Source organism: Gobius niger (assembly GCF_951799975.1).
Source record: "Gobius niger genome assembly, chromosome: 7".
In the NCBI taxonomy this organism is placed as follows: domain Eukaryota; kingdom Metazoa; phylum Chordata; class Actinopteri; order Gobiiformes; family Gobiidae; genus Gobius; species Gobius niger.
In genome coordinates, this window is record NC_136858.1 from 32,373,486 (window position 1) to 32,396,515 (window position 23,030).

The following is a 23,030-nucleotide window of genomic DNA, read 5'->3' on the forward strand; positions in this document are numbered from 1 at the left end:
TCCAAGCATAAGCCCATTTGAGCCTTTTTTTTTTTTTAGCAAAGTTCGATATTAGTGGCAGTGGCCCTGGAGGCTACTTAAGAAAGTATGAAACCACTGAGTTATGGTATATTTTCCATCCCATCTTACACTGCAATAGCCCAAGTTTCAACCGCCTTCCACCAAGACTTAATGCAGGCCTGGCACACCCTTTTGTTGCAAATGCAGGCAGGAAAAACAAAGGCTTAGTCGATATGGTCCGAGCTTTATAGATATGTTCCCATGTCGTCATTGAGCCCATTACTTTGGTACAAATCCAGGCAATTGTCAGTCCTGAAGCAGTGCCGTAAAGAAAAAGTTCCTCCACAAGCTCCCTCCCCCCCACTTCACCTGCTGTACTTTTCCACAATAGATGAGGTAACCGCTCAAACAAGAAAGACTCCACGCTCCCAAAGGCCAAAAGTCAAGTAGCACCACCTAGTATTTGTCTTTCAACACAATTTTATTAAAAACATTTAAACAAAAACACACAATAAGAAACTGTACAGTCTATGGTATGATCTCAAAACAAACAAAACACAATCTAGCAATGAAACAGCACAGGTCATTATGGCATTTGCGGATTTTAACAGTCGCTTTTAAGAATTTTTACATTTCATAAATAAAAATGGCTTAAGAACGGTTTGTGCCATATAATATAAAAAAAACCTAGTGTGATTGTCCCTTTTTCCATCTGCAATTCTCAAGTAAAAACGTGGATCATGGCACGCACCCACAACAGCATTCAATAAGTAATGTACATGGGTTGACAGCGTATTTACATGTTGTCCATCTCCCGTTGCTGCAAATCAGAGAAAAATACAAGTTATTATTACTTTGTTGATTTAAATGGGAGGGATAACATTGAAAAGTAGGCTGCAAGTTTGAAAGAAACTTACCTGGGCCTTGTTGTACTTGTTGTGTCGCTTCCTGGCAAAGAACTGCAAGAAAAAGAGGAAGGTGCAATCGTTAGCAAGTGAATGATTCACCCGTGCAGCGATTTTGTTTCTCGAGTCTCGACTTACCAGAACCAGAAGCCCGGCCACTACAGCCACAGCCACCACCACGATGACGGCGATGATGCCTCCGGACAGGTGCTGCATGGTGAAAGTGGGAGCCTTCTCGTCCACATAGTAAACCAGGATGTTCTCCATCTCAAGCTTCTGGTCTCCGACCTGTGGAACGAAGGGTTCCTGGCTCTTCAGCAGGGGAAGCACCTTAACCTAGAAAGCGGACATACAAGGTTAGGCACAGAGCTGAAGACGGATGGTAAAATGCAACACCTGGACACACAGTTGGGCTATTTCAGGATTTTGCAGGACACTGTAGCATGAGATGGAGTAAAAAGTGGGGTTTGACCTTCAGCACTGGAACTCTTAAATGGAGATAATTTACCTTGAAAATAACCTTTAATTTGAGTCGGTTTGGACAAGCCCATTATAGACTGTCAAATCCTACTGAAGTCAAATAAATGTATAACATTTTAGGTGATCTACTTTGTTTAGGATGGGTATTGTCCCCAGTGAGCAAGAACACAAAACTCAAAGCCAGGCCTCAACTCCTTAACCCCTCGGCCATTTCACAACGCCGTAATGTAATCATCAATCGAGGCTTACGTCTTTCTCCATGTAGTAAGCCATGTGTGTCAGGTCGCTCTTGCGCTCTCCCTTGGGCTGCTGGACGTCCACGATGAGCAGGCGTGCGTCAGGGTCATACTGAAAAGAAAATTAAAAAAAAAAAAACGGCTTAGCTTTGCAGTACAGGCATTAAGAACCATAGACACACCTGCCCAGCCACTTGTTAGGGAAGGGAGTGTCCACACCGTTGATTTCTGCTCACCTGAACCTCCTTGATCATGTCCTTGTTGAAGTTCTTGTAGCGCTTGTGGATGGCGTCAGCAATGGCACTGCAAAAGGCAATAGATAGAAGTCAGTACACACATTTGGAGGAGAGAGGGAGGAGTCCGCTTAGGGGAGGTAGAAAACACAAAGTTGCTGAACAAAATTTGAAATTTTCTGATATGGCGGCGGCTGTATTTGCAAGTGCACTCACGCTTTCAAGTTGGCAGGATTCACTTTCCCAGTTGTCGGCTTGTGCTTCAGCTCAAGACGGACCCAGCTACAAAGTTAAAAAAAAAAAAAAGGAGTGAATGATAAGTGAACAAAACTCAACGAGCAAAGCGGATTAACGACCGCATTATCCCAAAACCAGACTTACTAGGTCATCACCAGCTCGTCGCACTTCAGAGTCATGTCTCCCTTGTCCGTCCTACGCACTCCGGCGCTGTTGACGCACCAGCACGTGTCGGTGTTATTGCACTGTTTCGCTTTGAAGGTGCCGTCCGCCTCGCAGTCCGGGTCGTAGATGCCGTCGTTGTCGACAAAGGCGGTTTCGTCGGGCTTTCCGCCAATGCCAGTACGAGTGCTCAAGCCTTTCCTGCCCCTGTACATCTCTCCCTGCATCAGGAAGCACTTGGGGATCACTAAAAAAAAGGAGCAAAGAGATTTAATACCATTCAGGTTTCTGACAATCGAGCGGAAACTGTGGTTTAGGGGAATATGAATGATCGTTGCTTACGTTTGTTGCAGTCCAGAACTTGTTTGGTCCCGTTTCCGACCATTAGGTGGCACACGCATGGAGTTCCATCACAAGTGGCCCACTTCATAGTGTCACAACCGCCTAAGAGCAACAAAATGAATAAGACACATGTTAGAACTTGCTATGCACCTTTATGCTGGTCAAATACTAGCATATCAAAAGGTGAAATTCTGAAAAATTGTTGCAATATGAGAGTGAAAGGAAAATACAGTGTGACAGCTGTAGTAATTGATACAGTAAAAGAAGTGTTTGATTGGTTTAGTGCAGTTTCAGAGGCCTGGAGAATACGGGGAGTACTACAGGTAGACGAGCAGGTTCATTTTACACCTGGGCGTTGGTTTCGCCAAACAAGTCCCCAGGAAAGCGGGACAAATCCGCCCAACCCCCCCCATCTCCCAGAGACGAAAACCAGCCTCCTGCGTGATTAACTCGGGCTAATAAAGTCAAACTACTGAAATATAAACTTCATCAGAGATTTTTTTTTTTATCGCGAGACTATCACTGAGAAGAATTCACCAAACCCAGGAAACGCAGCAAGGTGATTAAACGGTGTCTGGTGCGTAAATTTGCAAGAAGAATTTGAAAGAAATTGAAATACATGCACGATTATGAAAGCTACACGTCGGGAAAGGACTGGAAGCGTGTAATTAAAAGGAAAATATCATAAAAAGTACTTACATTGAGCATAGGCGCTGACCGCAAGGGTAGCAAGAATTAGAGCGATCCAAATCTTCATGTCGCGATAGAAAAGAGTCAAGGCTGCCTATTCACAAAGGTTTCCAAAGAAGAGCGTTTAACTGTCCGCCCGTCGTCCTCCGATTCCGAAGTGCAATATCACGAAGCGCAGTACTTCCTTTTTCTTCTGCAGGTGTGTCCTGGTCGAACCTGTTTGAGGAGAAACTCGGCGGGAGCGCGCGCACAAAGGTAGGGCCTCTCTCGAGAGCGAGCGCGCAGCTGAGGTGAGGCGTCAGAAGGTTTAGTAAGTTCCTCTTTGTTTATCCGCCACTGGCAAACTGCAGAGCCGTGGTGAGGAAGTAACTTATAAAGTCAGGTACCTTCATGACGTCATCAGCATTTGCATAACGACACGCACGAAGGGGGGGCTGTGCGTCGATGCGTAATTTGGGTTCCGCTGTGACCATATATGGAGAGCCGCTCCCTTTTTTTCGCTCTCTGCTCTTGTTATTTTCCCACAGGTGACACAGGAAGAAGTTGCTCATGCATCGTTTTCGTTGTGAACATATTTAGATGCATTTATCATCACTGGGTTAGATGGTATTGACAGGCCCGCAGGCAAACTCTGCTTGATCTTGATTTTTTTATTTTTTATTTCAATAGGCAATAGGATTATGCAGTTTCATCAGTTAGTTAATTTATTTTCTTCGGTCATTATGAACATTTAAATCACATGTCACATGTTTTCCAAAGATCTTAGACATTATACAATAAGAAAACACATACATTAAGAATTTAAGTGCTAAATGATGCCTGACCGAAAGGGGTTTAGGCTGAAGCCAAGACTTATTCTGCCCCTTAACCCCTTTTACAACTGTGACTCTGTGTCCAAAGATGACACACTATACACTTTCTCTAATACCAACGATGGTAACACCTAAGCACAAAACTTAAACTTCAACAATCAGAAATTATGCTATGTATCCTCGATCGACTTCTTTTCTAATGGTCTTCATTCAAGTGTTCTATACTTCTCTATCATGTTTAACTTATACGTTTTCTTAAATGCTTGAATAGTTTTGGAGCCCTTAAGTTGAATAAGTGAACCGGTCCATAGATCAACGCCTTTAACTGATAAACACCTCCTCTTAGTATTACTGTGCGCTATAGGTTTTTTAGCAGATCAGTTCCTCTAAGGCAGTGTTAATTTCATCGACTAAAATATTTAGTCTTAATTTTAGTCAAGGTGTTATTTTTGTTGACTAAAATTGGACTAAAACTAAATTAAAAGTTTTTCATGAGACTAAAACTATGACTAAAATGTCCAGATATTTTAGTCGACTAAAATAAGACTAAATAAAAATGAAAAGGAGAGACTAAAATCATCCAAACTTCTATTGACCGTCTGAAAGAGCCTCAGATCATGTAAATTCTCTGCCAAAGGATCAGCTCTGAGCTTTGTTCATGTGGAGCAGCTCCATGAAGCAGAGGAACACGATTAAATATGATTATAATGAATATTATCAATGCAAAGTCGACTAAATTCGTTATAAATTTAGTCGACTAAATTTAGTTGCAATTTTAGTCGACTAAAACTAGACTAAAATTGAAGATATTTTGTTGACTTAAACTAGACTAAAATCGAATTACATTTTCGTCAAAAGACTAAGACTAAAACTAAATTAAAATATGTTGTCAAAATTAACACAGCTCTAAGGTTGTATTTAGATTCTCTAGTTTGAAACATCTCCTGTAAACACTGAGGGAGCATGAGATTGTGAGCTTTGTACATCACAACTGTTGTGTAAACATCAACAAGATCATGCACTTTTAAGATATTTAGTCTAAGAAAAAGTGGATTTGTTGGAGCCAAGTATTCTGCATGGCTGATCACTCTAACTGCTTTCTTTTGTAATAAAAAGATAGGTTGTATATTAGTTTTATAGGTATTTCCCCATATTTCCACACAATAGCTAAGGTTGTGGAAGGATGAGGGAATTGTACAGTATATATAATGCGTTTTGATTCACAGAGGTTTTTATTTTACATAGTATGGCAATAATTTTAGAATTTTTTTTATTATGTGCGCTTTCCAATTTAACTCATCAATATTGATTCCTAAAAACTTTGTTACATACACCCTTTCAATTTCTACCTCCCCAATTTTGAGTTGATATGGTTTGTTTACTTCCTTGTTTCCAAATACAATATATTTAGTTTTATGCAGATTAGATTAGCTTCTTTTTCATTCATTCATTTATCTATCAGGACAATAATAATCATTAAGCTTGAGAGTTAAATATGTACTGTGCAGATAATCATCATACTGTGGTTCATTCCTTCATCCCCATCACATTCATACATTGCAGGGGTAAAACACGTCACTCCCCAGCCTTGCTATGATGAAGTGTTGTTTTGCAACAATAGATCTATGGACAGTTTCCTGAAACACGTCAATGTTATCAATTTAATATGCATCGATAGCATATCTAATAGAACACACAGTGGGAATAATAGGCCAGAAGATACAGGGTAGATAATTCATTCATGCATTCTTTTTGACTTATATTTGAAACGTCATAGTTCTGGGAATCTATCAACCAGTTCAAGGCAATATTCAGTGTATAGGTTTGCAAGCTTCTCCTTCCTAAGTGACAACAATGATAGCTCTTTCATCGAACAAAGTATTTTTCATGTGACATTTTGAATTAGAGCTCAGTCTGAGTGATGAAAGCTCTTCTCTCAGCACATGGCTTATTTCGGGGCCTATGAACATATTCCAGGCAATATTTTTTTCAACTACGTAATTATTTAAATTATCATTCATTTGCATTTAATCTGAGTGTTTGTTTCAGCCCGGTTTATCTCATTTTGACCGCTGGAAGTTTCTTCAGTAGTAGATTATCCAGCTCTTTTTATTTTGTTTTCCTTTGTCCATTATAAACATTAGTTTTGTAGTTTCACCCACAGGCACCGCGTTTCACCTTGCTCGTCCCATTCAGTGACATCATCACTAAGAGACAAACAACAGAAACCTGTCCGGGGTTTGTTGTGAGTCACAGCGGTACACCTGCTGACTCAGACTCTTCAGCCTAACATCACAGTTTCAGTAACACACAAAGTATTCATTCATATGCTATAGTTTACTGTGTAGAGCAAGAGGAAGATTAGACTATTTCTTCTCATTCATATACTGAGAGCACAACACTAAATATGTTTGACACTGATATACCTGTATGTGGTGTTTAACCTCTTACCACCCGCCTAAACCAAATGCATTCTGTCCTCTTTGGCCATTATATAGGCCTGTGTAACACCTCATTTGAAAGCTAAGACCCACAAAACTGATCTTTTTCCTCGTGTTGTTGCTGTGTTGAGTCACCTTTTGCATGTTTTTTTGTCAATTTTATGTTGAGTTTTTGTCACATTTTTGTTGAATTTTTGTCACATTTTTGTTGAGTTTTTGTCACATTTTTGTTGAATTTTTGTCACATTTTTGTTGAGTTTTTGTCACATTTTTGTTGAATTTTTGTCACTCTTTGGTTGAGTTATTGTCATTTTTTTGTCACATTTTTGTCACATTTTTTGTCACATTTTTGTTGCGTTTACATCCTTGTTTTCTTCTCATTTTTTGTGGCTATTTTGGTCTTTTTTCCCAAGAAGCGTTTTAATTAGGGTAAAGCCAAACTGGAGAAAAAGGGGTCCGTTCAGGTGGGAGTTAAGAGGTTAAGTGAAAAACTTGCTCAAGTCTCAGGGTCGTCTTGTTAGTTGAAGGTTGGGAGTTGGATCCTGGCTCTGACCAGTGCAAAGTGTGGAGTGTGATTCTTGGTGTGGCCGCAGAGGCTTATCACCATCACACAGTATAGAAGGTAAACATCATCCACCAAGTCAACTAGTCAGTGCAGCTGGGTGGGGACTATAATGATGACTATAATATGAAATCGGACATTCATCCACTGATAATGACAAGAATGACAATTGTTATGATAATTAACAATAACTACTAATTACATTTATTACAATTTTTTATTAGCATGCTGTGTTAATGATATGAAATGGTAAAACCTCCTTGTTTGCCAGTGCTGCAAAAGTCTGTTGATTGTATGTTGACAATTGTAACAACAGTAGGATAAAACTTAACTCACAAATACATATAGGTATATATTTGTGTTCTAAAACTGAATACTCAGAAAGGATTGTATTTTGTTTATTTAATGTAAATGTAAAAGTAATGTATAACTGTAGCATCAGGAATTGCAAATGTAATGCACATGAACAAGGGGTCGGCACTTATAAGCTTTTGCTTCAGTCGACTCCCTTTGAGCTTCCATTAACTGTATGATTGTTAAACTCTGGAGAAAGAGAAAATGTTAATTGCTCAAATAAACTACACAAACAAACAAACAAACAGAGTGAATAGTGTGGAGGTTTGGGTGAAGGGTGCTTTTAACTCACCCCAGGATTAATGGTCAGAAAATTGAAAGAAGGCCTCTATGGGGCTCTTTAAAGGAACGGGCCACCATTTTTCCATACTGTGATATGTTCTTAATGAGCTTAGACGAGTTGATGCGTACCTGTCTGGTCTTTGTGCGTGTCTGTGGAAGAGCGTGGTAGCTTCTAACTTCACCACGTTTGGAGCTATAGGAATATACTGGAGAGGCCAAATGTTAACAACATCTTCGGTCTTTTTGCATGACTCAGCGCGTGATGATCATACGCTTTTAATAACCCTTTTTCTGCAAATTCAGAGTGCCTCAGCTCATCCTCTTTCCTAAAGTATACTTTGTTTGAAGAGCACCTGATTTGTAAATGTGTTTGTTATTTTCTTTCAGCAAATTTACTCTACTCCTCTACTACACAGTGATCCAGTGAGCACTCTGCCTCTTCTCTTTCAGTTTCATTCTTTTTGATCTGAAATAATTCCAAGGACCTCATGCCAAACGCTCACGTACCCCTGGTTGGTGACCCCTGCCCTTGAGGGTCCCACAGCCCACTGTTGGGAACCCCTGCACTATGGCAGACTAAATAAAGTAACATGGTCATTGTGATATTTTCAAAGTATTCACAAACAAACTTGCGTGAATAAGTCATTCCTAAAATGATCTTTAGATTTATTTTCATTTGTCGCATGAAGCTTTTGTCACGGTGGAAAGATGAAGTACTTTAAAATAGTATTACACAAATAGAAGTAAAAAGGACGGCGTAATAAAGCTACTCTCATAAGTACCGTTACTACAAAGAGTTGCATATACTCGAGTTAATGTACTGGGTATGAGTACCACCTTTGCCTTTATCATACTCTTGAAACTTTGGGACACAATGTTTGACCACCAACATGAACCGTTTACAAAGAAATCAGATAACCATTAATTCCAAATATTAAGAATACTCCAGATATCAGTGTGTCGTCACTGCGCCCTGCTGGAGAAACATGGTACCGCAAGTAAAGTTTCTTTCTATTTAGTTTTTGCCCAGTATGTTTAAAAGTAGGCTACTATACTATACTTTTAAAACGAGAAATGATTTATCCCTGGGTGTATTGTCTCTTGAGATGGGGTTTGGGATTTCAATTTGCTGCTGTATTGAGTCCTGTATGTTCTTCCAAAATATTCCTCTTTTGGCAGTGCTTTCAATAGTTTTGTAAATTCAGATTTAGGAAGATTGAACTGAAGTTGTATTTGACACAGCAGTAGTCTTCATCATTTAGGAATTCACCATTTGTTTTCATCAAATGCACAACAGACCATATATTCAACCATTCTTCATAAAACAGTGACTTATTTCTATTATTAGTACTTTGTAGGCACTTAATGTAATAGGACACGAGACCCTTAGAATAGAATAGAATAGAATAGAATAGCATAGAATAGAATAGAATAGAATAGAATAGAATAGAATAGAATAGAATAGAAAAAACTTTATTGTCTACCATGCACAATGATTGTAGAAATTGGCCTTTGGCTTGCTCATACATTCTAATACATTTGCCCAGCAATGTCCATAATAAAATCAGTTCATTATAAAATCAGTTCACTGCAGACACAGTAGCAGCAGGTACATTTCATTAAAGGAGAGGAAAAAGGAACAGACTGGCTTAACGACATTAATACTTACAACTTATTCAGCTCCTTGATGGCAAAGGGAACAAAAGAATTCCTGTACACATTTTTCTTCGCACAAGGAAGTCTGTATCGCTGCCCTGATGGATGGAGCTCAAAGTGGTGGGACAATGGGTGGCTATCGTCATCTGTGATCTTAATACAGACACTGCTTTGCTATAATGCTGAGGTAAATTGGTTTGTTCTTGGCCTGTTATTTTACTGCCCTGTTTAACAACTCTGGCAAGTTTAGCTTTGTTTTTGACAGTTAAATGACCAAACCAAGAGACTATGTTAAATATCAGTGCACTCTCGGGTTAGGGTTAGGGCTTAAGGTTAGGGTTCGAGTTATGTCTTGTAATGTACCTACAAACTACAAATACAAGTTATTCCATTGTGTATCTAACCCATAGGTACAAGTAGTTACACATTGTTACCGAGCACATTACATGGTACTAAATTTAGTTAGGTAATGTATCAAGGGTACTGGGTACTAAAGTGTTACCGATATGGCTAAGTAAATCAAAAGAACCTTTATGGTATAGGCTACTCTAATGTGCATAAGACTGAACCGAACTGTTGTTTGACTTGTTGTAATTCGAGAGGCTGAATATGGGAGTGACATTCATAAGAAAGCACAGACATTCATGACGGGATGGAAAGATGTTGTGTGTCCCATATAGGAGTGGAAGGGGTTGTAATGTAGGATATTTATCAGAATGTTAGGTCTCAAAGGCAGTGGCTCTTCTTAAACTCTTTACACCAAATGTCATTTTAAACTCTGCCCACCACTACAGTTATTAAAAGATTTCTCCATTTATGTGAGGTTAATTTCTATTTAAATAGGCACAGTTCTCAAAAGTCACATGTATTGACTTGGCACAAAAGTTTTGTCTTGAACAAACCGTGAGGGTTTTGGTGCTAAGGGGACCAAAAATAATATTGTCACAATGCAAACAACAAACATCAAGAACCTTCGGCGTCCCACGTTACGGAGCATAGGCTACACCAAAAGTAATACAGGCATCTTCCTTCCAGACAGATCTATGTTCCAGGAAAAAAAAAAAAGAAAAATACAAGCACAGCGACTTTTCACTTCCTGATTATTTTTTGTCTGCGCGCGCGCTCTCACACTTCATCATTTCTTTCCATCCATTGAGCCAAAGAGCGCGGGACTCCCGAAGATAAGGTATCTTATAGCTTCGTATCAAAATATTAGCCATCCACGTGTTCCGAATGAGGTTGTTAAACGTGTATTTGGCCTCGTTTTCTGCTGCGATCCTTCTGGCGTATGGCTTGCTTTATTTTCGTCCTATATTAACCTGTCCTGCCTTGATTTGTTACATTGATGCGGTGTCGCTGAGCCGCCCCGTGCGTAATGCAAGGGGCTCTCACTGAGGGACCGGCCTTTTTTAATCAATATTTTTACAGTAAAAAGTTACTGATTTTTGCTTCCAAATTGGAGGGTTTTCCTCTATAGCTTTCAAGACTTTTGACCCAGTGACTCCAAAACCACTTTAGAAGAAACTTGTACTTGTGGGTTGTGCGTTTGAGTTGGCTTTAGAGAAGCTTGCATTGGGTATAACAGTCTCTACCCCAACATTTTCTTCTTCACCTTATGTTGACTCGCTAAATTCGCAAGAAACATATCAATCCAGTATGTAATGTTTTTTTTTTTTCCTCAGTGTTTTTACAGAGTTTTAACTAATGGCTGATGTCTGCTCTGGTCTTACACTTGTGAGATTACATGGTGATGCTTTCTATTTTGTAGGTAAGCCTATAAATACATTCTGACTAACTCACCTGAATCATGACACAGTTTTTACATTTATTCATTTATATGTATGTACATTTATTCATATATACAGTGGGGGAAAAAAGTATTTGGCCAAAATCCAATAGAATGTCTCTGTGAAACTGACCAAATACTTTTTTCCTCCACTGTATATATTATATATTAATTTAACTTTTTCTTTGTTTTTGTGTAGACGATTTTGCTCAAGATGAAGTGGGTAAGCCAAAAGCCAACTGTGCATACAATAGATATTAGATTGAAGTGATGATGTGACATTTATTAAAGGGGGGGGGGTATTATGCAAAATGGACTTTTTTAAGCTTTACATCATGTTATTATGTCATTCCCTCATTAAAAACATGCCTGAAGTGTTGCCTTGGCACATTCACGTATTTTTGAGTAATCTGTAGAAACTCTGATGGCGGCCATTTTAGGGATAGGTTTGCCTGAGTCCTCCTAGGAACGCCCCCACCTCCTGGAGACGCCTCCGAGCTTTCGTCACCAGCCGAGTAACCAACCACTGCTCCTCAGCAGAACCCCCTCCCCACTGATGCCACAGACAGAGTGTGGAGGGGGCGTGTCGGAAAGGGTCAGAGGTTCTTAAAGAGACAGAGGCCTATATCAAGACATTCGCTACAGCCATTTTGAGAGAGCAATTTTATACAAGGCAGTTATTCTAATTTACTGCATTTACAGACCAACAGAAGGTTTCGTCATCATTGTAGTGTGCTATAGACTGGTGCTATGTGATTAAAAAAAAAAACCCCCTCTTTAACAATATCCTCTGGTTTATCTTTTGACAGATACTGACTCATTTGAATACTCAAAGACGTTGCAGCGTTTTATCCGGTGTCCTAACCGCAATTTTTTGATTTTTAATGAGACTGAGACTAAGTTTGATCTGAAAGAACTCACTGAAGGACATCAGTGCTCAGGTAGGCATAATAAAATGTTAAATCATGTTACCTCAAATTTAAGAAATACTTCCAATGTATTTATTGTTCTGTATCTGTTTTGTTGTTTTGTAGAATATAAACTGCACATTACATTTTACAAAGATTTAAACCCAAATCCACACACTGGTAGGGCTGTGACACTGCATGCTTGCCATGGTGGTAAAAAGTTTGCAGCGGTCTGCAAAAATGACACAGAAGTTTATGCGAAAGAAATAAAGGTGAAGCCCTGACAAGTCTTCATACTTTACCAGTCTTACATCAATAAAAACTTTGCCCTGTATCTCATAAATGTACTTTTCTTTTGTACAGGATGAGCTTGACGGGCGTATAGAAGGAAATCAACATGAAGCTGTGTTCTACATGGTTCAAGAGTCAACAGACAGGTTCAAGTTCAAGTCCTCGCTGAACCAACAAAGAGTCCTGGGGTTTGGTTCATCAGCTTCTGACCTGAAGTTGATGTTATGCCCCGATGATGGAGACAGCGAACAGGAGTCATTTATAGTATCAGAAAATATGAATCTATAAGGAACTAGCTTCAAACTAAAGAAATGAAAAGCCGGATGCCACATGTGCCAGTGTTCTAGCGAACTGAGATAAAGTGTCATAGTTTTACATAAACATACTGTAACTAAGGAACTTAAGAATAGGAAGCTAAGGAAAGAACTTTATTGATATAGTGCCTTTCAGAGACATGGCCACAAAGCGCTTTGGGTTCACATGTTTATGGCTGCTCCTTTACCTGATTGTAGTAAATTTACTCTACTAAGATTAACTTTGCAGGCACTAGAATTACATTTGCAGTGTCGGAGGCTTGGGAAAATCGAACAAATAATCACCAAGTACTTAGAAATCTTGATGTAAATGTGGCCGTCATTCCAGAGACTCAATTGAATTCATTAAATATTTATAAATTGCACAAAACTTGGGTGTCACAGTTATATCATTCCTCATATGCTATTCTTATCCATCACTCTGTCCCATTTAATTGTGAAAATGTGGTTATGTTGTAATCTCAGATGATATCAACAAGATTGCTCTAACCTCCACAAATCTCTTTGCGATGGATGATGACTCTTTTGTGATTTTTACTTTTCAATATTAAATATCGCTTTAATCTTGTGAATTTTAGGACCTACTACGTCTGTCACACCTCATGAGCCTCGCTTTATGCAGCCTATTCTATTGTGTATGTTAATTGTGCCTTGTTAAGGACTACAGATGGAAATTAGCATTGATGAAGATGGCAATGCAGGTATTGTGCAGGTAAGATGTGGCAGGTTGCACCAAAAACTAAATTGCATCAATTGTTGTTAGTTTCTGAGCGTGCTCATACAAATGTGCACTTTTGATAGTAAACGGCTTCAAGGACCTGTAAATAGAGCTTTTTCTCCCCATGTGGTCTGGAATGGTGAAGCCAGTGCCCACCATGGCAAGGTAAGAATGTAAGAATTTCTGTAATTTCTGAAGTTTCTCCAGAATAAACTGATTATTAGACGTGCACCCGACCCACAATAAGCAGAAAAATTAATACTTGGAACAGAAGCCACTTTTATATGTTTTTATTATTAACTATTGTTTGTTATTATTTTTTTCGGTGCACCCTGCCACTAAACACATCTTAAATACCTGCATTGCCATCTTGATCAATGCTAATTTCCATCTGTAGTCCTTAACAAGGTCCTAAAATTCACAAGATTAAAGCGATATTTCAGGATTTTTGACATGGGGCCCACTTATCCAGAGTGTTGTTGATTTCTGGAGAAATTTTTTTTTTTATTATTCAGGTTGTCCTTAAATCGAAAGAGTTTAGAGGTGCTAGGCTAGTGCATGTCTATGGTAACTAGTAGCCTGCATTAAAAACAGACCCAAGCACAGTGCACCTGAGGCAAATCACTGTAGAAGAAAACGGTAGAAGCTATTGACGAGTAATATCCATAAATTGGTATATTTTGCCTAGCACTAGCCTAGCACCACTAAACTTCAAATATAAGGACTGCATGAATAAAATAAAAAATCTCCGGAAATCAACAACACTCTGAATAACTCTGGATAATTAATTTGGTTTTGTGAAGAAATTTAAAAAAGAATGCATCTAGTAGCCTACAAGAGCAAGGGAATCAATAGATTACTTAGAACATTTACTGCATGCCTTCCCTAAGTCTACCATATCGCGGCCCCCTCAATCCAAACAACATCATGAATTTACTTAAAAACATGCCATGCCTTTTCTCAACTCATGCCCCTAGAGGCCATAAGCGCCACTGCAGGTGTCGCAGCAAGTTGCGTTTTTTTTTTTACTTGTTGTCCATGAGAATAAATACTGCACTGACAGAAAAGACAAAAGAAGAGAGGGATATTGTACATCCAATTACACAATGGAGATATTTTTTTTCCCTGAACCTGGCTGTAAATACTGTTTAAGTGGCGCTAGCCCGCAGTTAGCTTTGCCCATTAGCCTGTTAGCTTCTTCTTCGTGATTCTATTAGTGTGTATTGGGGCCTCCGACCCGGAGGCAGGGAATTCACAATTGGCCAGAAATATCAGCGGGAGATCAAAAACCCCCAATCATCCCAGTAACACTTGTATTACCCCCAGAGGGACGACGGAAAGGATTTATTAAGGTAAACAAGTACAAAATTAGTAAACTATTCACAATTAGGCTATTAGTGATAATAGGCTAAAAACCTATCATTAAGAAGAAAAAGGCCCAGAGCAATGGCATTTTTACTGGACATTTGTTGGTCTTGGAATATTTTACACCACTAGAAATTCCACGTGTTATTCAGTCTCGTTTTGTAATCCAAGTTAGTGAATGAACATTTATTTAATGCTCTTTTCCGTTGTCCTCAGTGGAAAGGACAAACCAGCAGCGCCCCAAGGGAAGAACTGCAGTTATTGTCCTGCAAGAGTCATACACAAGCGCATGGATTTGGGTGTTCCCCTTCCCAGAGGTTTAAGATGTCAGGGGAGTGCTGCAGCGGTGAGGTGGCCCATTGTCCGTTCATGTCCGGGACGGGGTGGAGGCAGGTGGAAGGAGCGGAGAAGAGTCTTGAAAGTCAATTGTGTTTGATACAAGCGGAGGGAACGGGTGAAATACAGAGAGACGCTGGTTCGTCCCCATCCAAGCTCCAGAAACTACCCGGACTGTAGGAAAAATGTGGTAAGACCAACTTTCTACTACACGTCAAGGAGCAATATGAGCGTTCTTATCATTTTGTGTAGAACAACTTAATATGTTAAAGATTCGTATTGTTATGGTCAAAAAGATTGTTATTAACTGGACTGTTGGGGGATTCATCCTCATAGGAACACTATGCTTCATTGGGCACTGGGTTCTTTGTCCCACTTGCCCCTCGATGTGAGTGACACTCGTGATTATGTGATAGGTGAGGCATAAGTTAAAGATTTACAAGCAGTTTATCATTATACTCTTATCATTAATTTGTTTTTCAAAGACAGAAACAAATTAATGTAAATTTAACAACATGCAAAGAAAGAGAATGAAATCCCATTACTCTTCAAAGTTCTGATATAACAATCTTTACAATGTCATCTAAGTACATTCTTCATTACAGCATTTTGGGCGTGCACTTTACGGGAAACACTGAATAAAAATGTCATATTTTATCTCAGATACAATCTGACACTGTCGGAACTTGGGACAGTCCCATATTTGTTACACGACAGAAGCGGCGGAATGAGTAATTTGACACTGAATATTTCTCAGAATTACAGTATAATTACAGTGATCCTCCCATGACCTCACAGTCATAACATTGTCAAGATTTGTACTTTTCCCATGTCTGTAACAAGCAGTTGTAAAGGAAAGAATGAATGTGAGATGCGTTAACAAGTTTTAGACATCAGCTCACTCCTTTTGAGCTTTTCTGTGGGCCTTGCTTACTGTATGTATTATATTCAGTAAAAGGTAAACTAGAAAACAACGTCTCATATAAAAGAGTTTTGTGGAGTAAAGGGTTCAATTCGTGTTTGTCTGGTTTCCATGATGCCCTTAAGTCAAACACTAAACCCTGAGCAAGCTCTGAGATTAAAATAGGCAACCTTCAGGTTGACATTTTTAGTAGTAATTACTGTGAGACTGACTCACTTCATTTTTCTAAATAAATAATGAAATTAGATAGGATTATTATTTAATGTGAGAGAAATCACAGTTAACTCCGTTCTAGTGCTTAACAGGGCTGACTGCAGAGCCCACCCGCTGCACTGCAGTCGCCCACGGCTCCTGATAGTCATGAAAGATGAGTCAAATAGAGACACGTTTTTCTTCGGTAACGTCCAACCTATGGACCTACAATGAAACCCACTCTTTCAACAACAGTTCAAAAGGCATTAAAAAGAATATAAATAACTTTACACTTAAGATGTTTATCTCCATTGACATACAGTTTTCTCTTGAGGATGTCTGGTTTGATTTACAGTAGCTGGTGTTGCGTTCGCTGACTGTAACGGGACTCGGATTCCCCGGCCTCACGTCAGACCTGGTCCTCTCCCGAGACTAAGACAAAGGCACTGCTGCCCGGAGCCACTATTAACATTTTACTATGGAAACACAGTAACAACAAACAAGGCATTATTTGTTCTAAAGTCTCACAAATCTGGTATAAACTTACACAGCATTAAGCTTATTCATTAGTGCGAGCAGGTAAATGTGTTTGAAGGGAACACAGCAGTCCACAACATATAAAATACACAGCAAGAACAGGAAACAAACAATATTGCAGACACAATTCAAGTTCACATTCACAATACAAATGACCATGTAGAGAATAGCAGCCTGCACAAGTAGCCTATACCGTTGTTCATCCGCAAGTCTCGTAGGCCTAATTGTTCATTTATTGATATTTGTGTGTGTTTCTGTTCTCTTTTTGATTAAGTCATTGTTTAGAGCAGATTTAGATCGTAAGACCTGGTTTAGCCCTTGTTTAGACCCGTTATACCCCTTTTCCATTGTCACAGACTTCTTTGGTTGCATTTTCCAACTTTGTAGACCAGGGCCGTCTTCCCCCCAGGGCCAAAGTGAGCCGTGTTGTGAGACTAAACATGACGCCAATAGACGACTGGCAGCTGATTTGCCAAAGGAGCGAGGTTCTAAGAGGTGATTTTCACAGACTACTGACAGTCAGCATGAGCCACTATTAGCTTATCTTCACTGTACGTCTTTGGGCTGCTCCTTTCCTCAAGGTTTTAACTTGGCACTTCTGAAACATTTCATAAACTCCACCAAAAGGCCACGACAGTCCACCTCACATCCTTGTAGACCCGAATGACTTTATTTTGGCCGTCTCCATTGTGTGTTGTGGTCTGCTACTTCTACTACTGTAATATAATGGAGACACTGAGTACAGGGTAAAGTGAAGCCTCATCTGTGTGGTTGAACTCTGCAATGGAGGCTTTGTCCTTCTTTAGATCTGGTGGTACTCAGACTGTTAGTATAAGTTGTTTTTTGATTTGCTTTTGGAACCATTGTACACTACGAGTCCCACAGAAACCAAATGTGTTTCAATAATGTGTTCATTAATGTGACAAACAATCACCTTTTACTACTAAACCAGGCCTCAATTTAGTAAAGTTTTAACCTTCGTACTTGAGAAAATTATGCAACTAGGTCATTTTGGCAAATAATAATAATAATAGTATCCATTATATCAAGGTTACAGAAACAGGGTAAGGCTGGTTTAGAGTCACCAGCTCATATTAGTGCCTACGAAACAAAATCTGTGAAACTATTGTTACGATGGACATATAAGCACAATGAAAAGTCAAAATGGTAACACACACTCTGCAAATAGGGCAAAAACACTAAAGAAGGTTTCAAGTGATCCGCAGCTACCTGATCCCCTGAACAAAGACTGCGCTTTTAAAACATGCCAACAGACTCTCTTAAATGTGGTGCGCAGGTATTCATCCTTGTTTTCTTGTTCCTAGGTTTCTTCTCCTGTTCCTCTCATGTCTGAGGCTGAGTGAAGCAGGTGAGTCTGTCTGTACTGTCGTTGTGTCCTTGGGCAAGACACTTCACTCACCTCGCCTCCAGTGTCTGCGTACATTGGTGTATAAATGGAAGTGTGAATGGGTGACTGGTTTCTTGCCGTAAAGCGCTTTGGGTTGAATGAAGGTAGAAAAGCACTATATAAGTTGAGGCCATATACCATTTAAAACAGGGGTGTCAAGCTCATTTTGGGTCATGGGCCGAAATTCAGCTTCCACTGCGGGTGACAGAGAAAACATTTTGTTAACCTCTTACCACCCGCCTAAACCAAATGCATTCTGTCCTCTTTGGCTATTATATAGGCCTGTGTAACACCTCATTTGAAAGCTAAGACCCACAAAACTGATTTTTTTTCCTCGCGTTGTTGCTGTGTTGTGTCTCTTTTTTATGTTTTTTTTTTTTTTTGGTCACATTCTTGTTGAGTTTTTGTAATTTTTTTGTGGAGTTTTTGTCACATTTTTGTTGAATTTTTGTCACATATTTGTTGAATTTTTGTCACATTTTTGTTGAATTTTTGTTGAATTTTTGTCACATTTTTGTGGCTGTTTTTGTGCTTTTTTCCCCCAAGAAGCTTTTTGATTAGGGTAAAGCCAAACTGGATGAAATGGGATCCGTTCAGGTGGGAGTTAAGGGGTTAATATAAATAATAATAATGAGCTGTGTTTGGAAATTAGTGCAAAAAGCCCGACAGGACTGTAGTTTCCTGAAGTGGAAAGTGTTTGTATGATGTGAGTGAAGTAACGCCTCCATGCATTATTATTCTGCATACATTTTTCATTTCTTTTGTAAGACTGCGGGTGGATATTAGCATGATTTTATATAACCTGGAAAAAATGACATCTCATCTTTTTTAAACTAAAGTCTTTTGTGCATTGTCCCTGATGAGATAAAATAAATTCAAATAAAAATGAATTCAAATTCAGAACTGTAGCCTAATGAATATTAATAGCGGCTTACACTTGTATTGCACTTTACAAGCCTGTGTCACAAGCTTCTCAAAGTGACGATATATACCACGTGGCTCTAATGTGTAGTTTATTTACTGAACCCCTTTTATGTCAGTTCCCTCTGCTGGACACATGTAGAATTCTTTCTTTTAAAAAAAATAAAAAATATATATATACATATGGCTGTCCCTTAGTAACTGGACTGAGTATTCTGGTTATATCTTTAAAAAAAAATCACTCATTTATGCTGTACAAGTCGTGGGCTGGATCTGTGGGCCTTGTGTTTGACATATGTGATTCAAAATACCTCAATCACTTTTATAACCAGGTCTAAACCAGAATTAAATGATAAATGGTTCATCGTTGATTTAAGGAACAATTACCAGAGATCAAGATAAGGCTCTAAACTGCTTATGAATATAGAATTATACAATCAAATCCGAAAGTCAGATAAAGTTCCCTTTCCATGAGTTGAATATTTTATTTTTAGAACCTTTGACCTCACCTTGTAATAAAAATCTGATATGATGTTTAATCTAAATAAGAAAAGAGTCTCTCAAAATAGTCTGAATCTCAGTGGGACTTTCCAGGTTAAGTAAAAGTCATATAAAGAGAAACACCCCAACATGCCCCAAAGGCCTTCACTGCACTCTCCAGTTTTGAGCAAAGCGTACATACAGCTATTTAAAAACTTTAACATTTGCCACACTGACCATATGTTTCTCCTTTTTTGCCCCTCTAGTGCTGGACCCTGAAATATGTGCAGCCGCGGGTGTTAAATGCCACTCTCTGGCCCAGTGTATGAAAGGGAATGACGGATACGTGTGCTCATGTGCCATGGGCTACCAGGGCGACGGGTTAGAGTGCAGCGACATCGACGAATGCGCCAGCGGTCTGCACAGATGCAACTCCAGAGCCCGCTGCAACAATACTCTGGGCAGCTATGTGTGTGAATGTCTGGAAGGGTATATAGGAGATGGGTATAACTGCCAAGACATCGACGAATGCACAGAGAATAATGGAGGTTGCCACGAGACTGCAGTTTGTACCAATACAGAGGGAGGGAGAACTTGCAGATGTAAAATAGGGTTCAATGGAAATGGCTACGAATGCACTGATATCGATGAGTGCAAAACAACAAACAAATGTCACTGGAACGCGACATGCACAAATAACCCCGGATCTTACATCTGCACGTGCAACGAGGGCTACAAAGGCAATGGGAATTACCTGTGTCTGGATGTTGATGAATGTTCGGAGACGCCCAGAGTTTGTTCATCTTCGCTCGGTTACAAAGGATGCAGAAATCTACCGGGAACCTATCAGTGCACCTGCAACACCGGCTTTGAAAGCAACGGACAGAGGTGTCAAGACGTCGACGAGTGCGCTCTACAGGCGTGCAGCTTATACGCAAACTGTGTGAATAATATAGGAACATTCACGTGCACGTGCAAGACCGGCTTCACTGGGAACGGACTTACATGTGTGGACATCAACGAATGCAGCGACGATTCGAAGAACAGGTGTCATCGCGATGCAGCTTGTATCAACCGACTCGGGACGTACGAATGCTCCTGCCTGGACGGGTTTTTAGGCAATGGCAGCAGCTGTGACGACATAAACGAATGCAGTGACCGAGACCTTTGCCCCTCTTTCACAAAGTGCGTCAACGAACCTGGATCTTACTATTGCGATTGCGGCGAAGGTTATGTCTTCAACATAAGTAGCCGCACATGCTTGGATCTTGATGAATGTGAAGCAGGACTTTGTGACCCCCATGCCATCTGTAAGAATACAGCCGGTTCGTTTAGTTGCCGGTGCAAAGAAGGTTTCAATGGAAATGGTAAGACATGCGTTGACATAAATGAGTGCTCTCGAGCTCGCCAGTGCCACAGTTACGCAGTTTGTGTCAACCTCCCTGGCACTTACAACTGCTCATGTGAAACAGGGTACAGAGGTGATGGGGAAACCGAATGCACGGACATAGATGAATGCTCAGTTGACAATGGTGGTTGTAAAAACAATGCTGCCTGTGTCAATAACGCCGGATCTTTTGAGTGCACTTGCCCTTTTGGATTTACACTGATCAACAAAACGAGCTGTGAAGATATAAATGAATGTGAAACACTGGAAAACACATGTGGGGAGAACGAGGAGTGTGTAAACATTGATGGGACCTTCGAATGCCCCTGTAAAGTCGGATACTACCACCCGGTCAGTGATATGAACTGTGTCGACATGGATGAGTGTGAAAATAACCCATGCCATGCGAACGCAACCTGTCTCAACACCATAGGCGCACATACTTGTACTTGTAAACGAGGATTTGAAGGCAATGGCACCACATGCACCGACATAGATGAGTGTTCAGAAGATTCAGAAGATGCAGGGTCTTGCCATTCGCTTGCAAAGTGCACTAACTTCATTGGGAGCTTCACTTGCTCCTGCCTCCCAGGATTCACCGGTGACGGCAGCATGTGTGAGGACGTGGATGAGTGTTTATTAGATAGTAATCTATGTCCAAGCTTTTCAGTCTGCGTCAATTCGCCCGGCGCTTTTGTCTGCTCGTGCTTGAATGGGACAATTGTATTAAATAACACATGCGGCACCCCGAGCCGACAGTGTGACCCGTCCTGCCACGTCCGGGGCCTTTGCCACCCGTCGCCCTCCGGATACCAGTGCGTGTGCGACCAGGGCTTTGTGGGCAACGGGGTGAGCTGTTCCGACGTAGACGAGTGCCAACGAGACAATGTGTGTCCCAGAAATGAGACCAAGTGTGTCAATGTGCCGGGATCATATTCCTGCATGTGCAAACAAGGGTTCTCTCAAATTGGCACGGAGTGTTTTGGTAAGTCCTGATTTTGTAATTGGTGAAATAAAGATGTCTGTGCAAGTACTGACAATGTAAAACACTGAACATGGAAACAAAAGCTTATGCTGCATCAACAAAGATTTACAAGTGTTATTTTTCATTCCTTTTTTCTTTATTTTATTTTTGAAAATCATACCACACACCTCTCTAATAACAGACACAATTATATTAACAAACTCCTTGACTTAAATCCTACATGTTAGGCAACCATCCACAAGCTCATATCAAGTTTTTCAAGGACAAAATTGGATGTCAGCTCTTGGCCATTTTCTATGGAGGACCTTGGCTGCCAAAACTATAGAAATATATACTTTACCTACCTTACCTTTAAACATTTTGTGCCCAAAATAGAATCAATGAATATGCAATGAAAATGTAAAAGTTTGGTTTTAGTCATGATTTTCCCAATTTAGTTCTATTTAGGCTTATTTTGGTCCTTATTTATTATCTATTTTTACTTTTATCTTGTTTTGACACAATATAGTTATTGGAGTAGTCAAGACAGGTCTTTGATATTACAATTTTTTATCATTTTGTGCATCCCTTTTGACCTTATTTCTTGCAATGACATACATATTCTGAGCTTGTCTCTGTTTTTTTCCCCCAGATCTAAATGAGTGTGAAACTGGACAAAACGACTGCAGTAAATTCGCTGAATGTGTCAACACCATCGGCAGCCATCATTGCTTGTGCCTCAGCGGTTTCACTGGAGACGGCAAAAACTGCACAGGTGAGCGTCGCCCCCACATTACAAACATCCACTGACTCTCCTCTGTAGGTCATTTAAGTGGACTCTGTTTAAGCTTTCCCTTTAGCACACTTTGGGGCTGTTTCCCTGACACTGTCCCATTTTGGATGAATTATAGACGTTGATGAGTGCCAAGTCCAAAACGGAGGCTGCCACCCGATCGCCCGCTGCACAAACGCCCCCGGGAACTTCACCTGCGCCTGTCCCGTCGGCACAGAGGGCGACGGCTTTGACTGCCGCGACGTGAACGAATGCGACCCGGCCTCGTCTCTTAAGCACAACTGCAGCGACCAGGCCTCTTGCTCGAACCAAAATG

At 40.1% G+C, this 23,030-nt stretch overlaps 2 protein-coding genes and 2 long non-coding RNA genes across 4 annotated transcripts in view; 3 read left to right on the plus strand and 1 right to left on the minus strand.

The window, feature by feature from the left end:
- Positions 1 to 498: 498 nt before the first annotated feature.
- On the minus strand, positions 499 to 3,615 carry epcam (epithelial cell adhesion molecule). The gene is made up of 9 exons (XM_079560263.1): positions 3,295 to 3,615; positions 2,596 to 2,697; positions 2,236 to 2,500; positions 2,071 to 2,136; positions 1,858 to 1,924; positions 1,635 to 1,733; positions 1,044 to 1,241; positions 918 to 959; positions 499 to 820 (listed from the first exon to the last, which is right to left on the minus strand). Exons 1-9 carry the CDS (start codon positions 3,350 to 3,352, stop codon positions 797 to 799), a joined length of 921 nt encoding a protein of 306 aa, XP_079416389.1. The 5' UTR covers positions 3,353 to 3,615; the 3' UTR covers positions 499 to 796.
- A 6,905-nt stretch (positions 3,616 to 10,520) lies between these two features.
- On the plus strand, positions 10,521 to 11,404 carry LOC306965566. Its single transcript, XR_013793037.1, has 3 exons — positions 10,521 to 10,578; positions 11,075 to 11,160; positions 11,378 to 11,404. It is a non-coding gene; the product is annotated as an uncharacterized lncRNA (long non-coding RNA).
- Positions 11,405 to 12,038: 634 nt separating this feature from the next.
- Positions 12,039 to 12,564, plus strand: LOC306965565. Its single transcript, XR_013793036.1, has 3 exons — positions 12,039 to 12,119; positions 12,213 to 12,358; positions 12,450 to 12,564. It is a non-coding gene; the product is annotated as an uncharacterized lncRNA (long non-coding RNA).
- Positions 12,565 to 13,545: 981 nt separating this feature from the next.
- LOC306965178 (uncharacterized protein) overlaps positions 13,546 to 23,030 on the plus strand; it is a gene marked incomplete at its 5' end in the record, with an annotated part of 30,293 nt that continues 20,808 nt past the window's right edge. Inside the window, 4 exons of the mRNA XM_079559423.1 lie at positions 13,546 to 13,574; positions 18,087 to 18,130; positions 19,837 to 21,942; positions 22,574 to 22,696. Of these exons, the coding sequence (XP_079415549.1) occupies positions 13,546 to 13,574; positions 18,087 to 18,130; positions 19,837 to 21,942; positions 22,574 to 22,696 (2,302 nt within the window). The remainder of the gene's footprint in view (positions 13,575 to 18,086; positions 18,131 to 19,836; positions 21,943 to 22,573; positions 22,697 to 23,030) is intronic.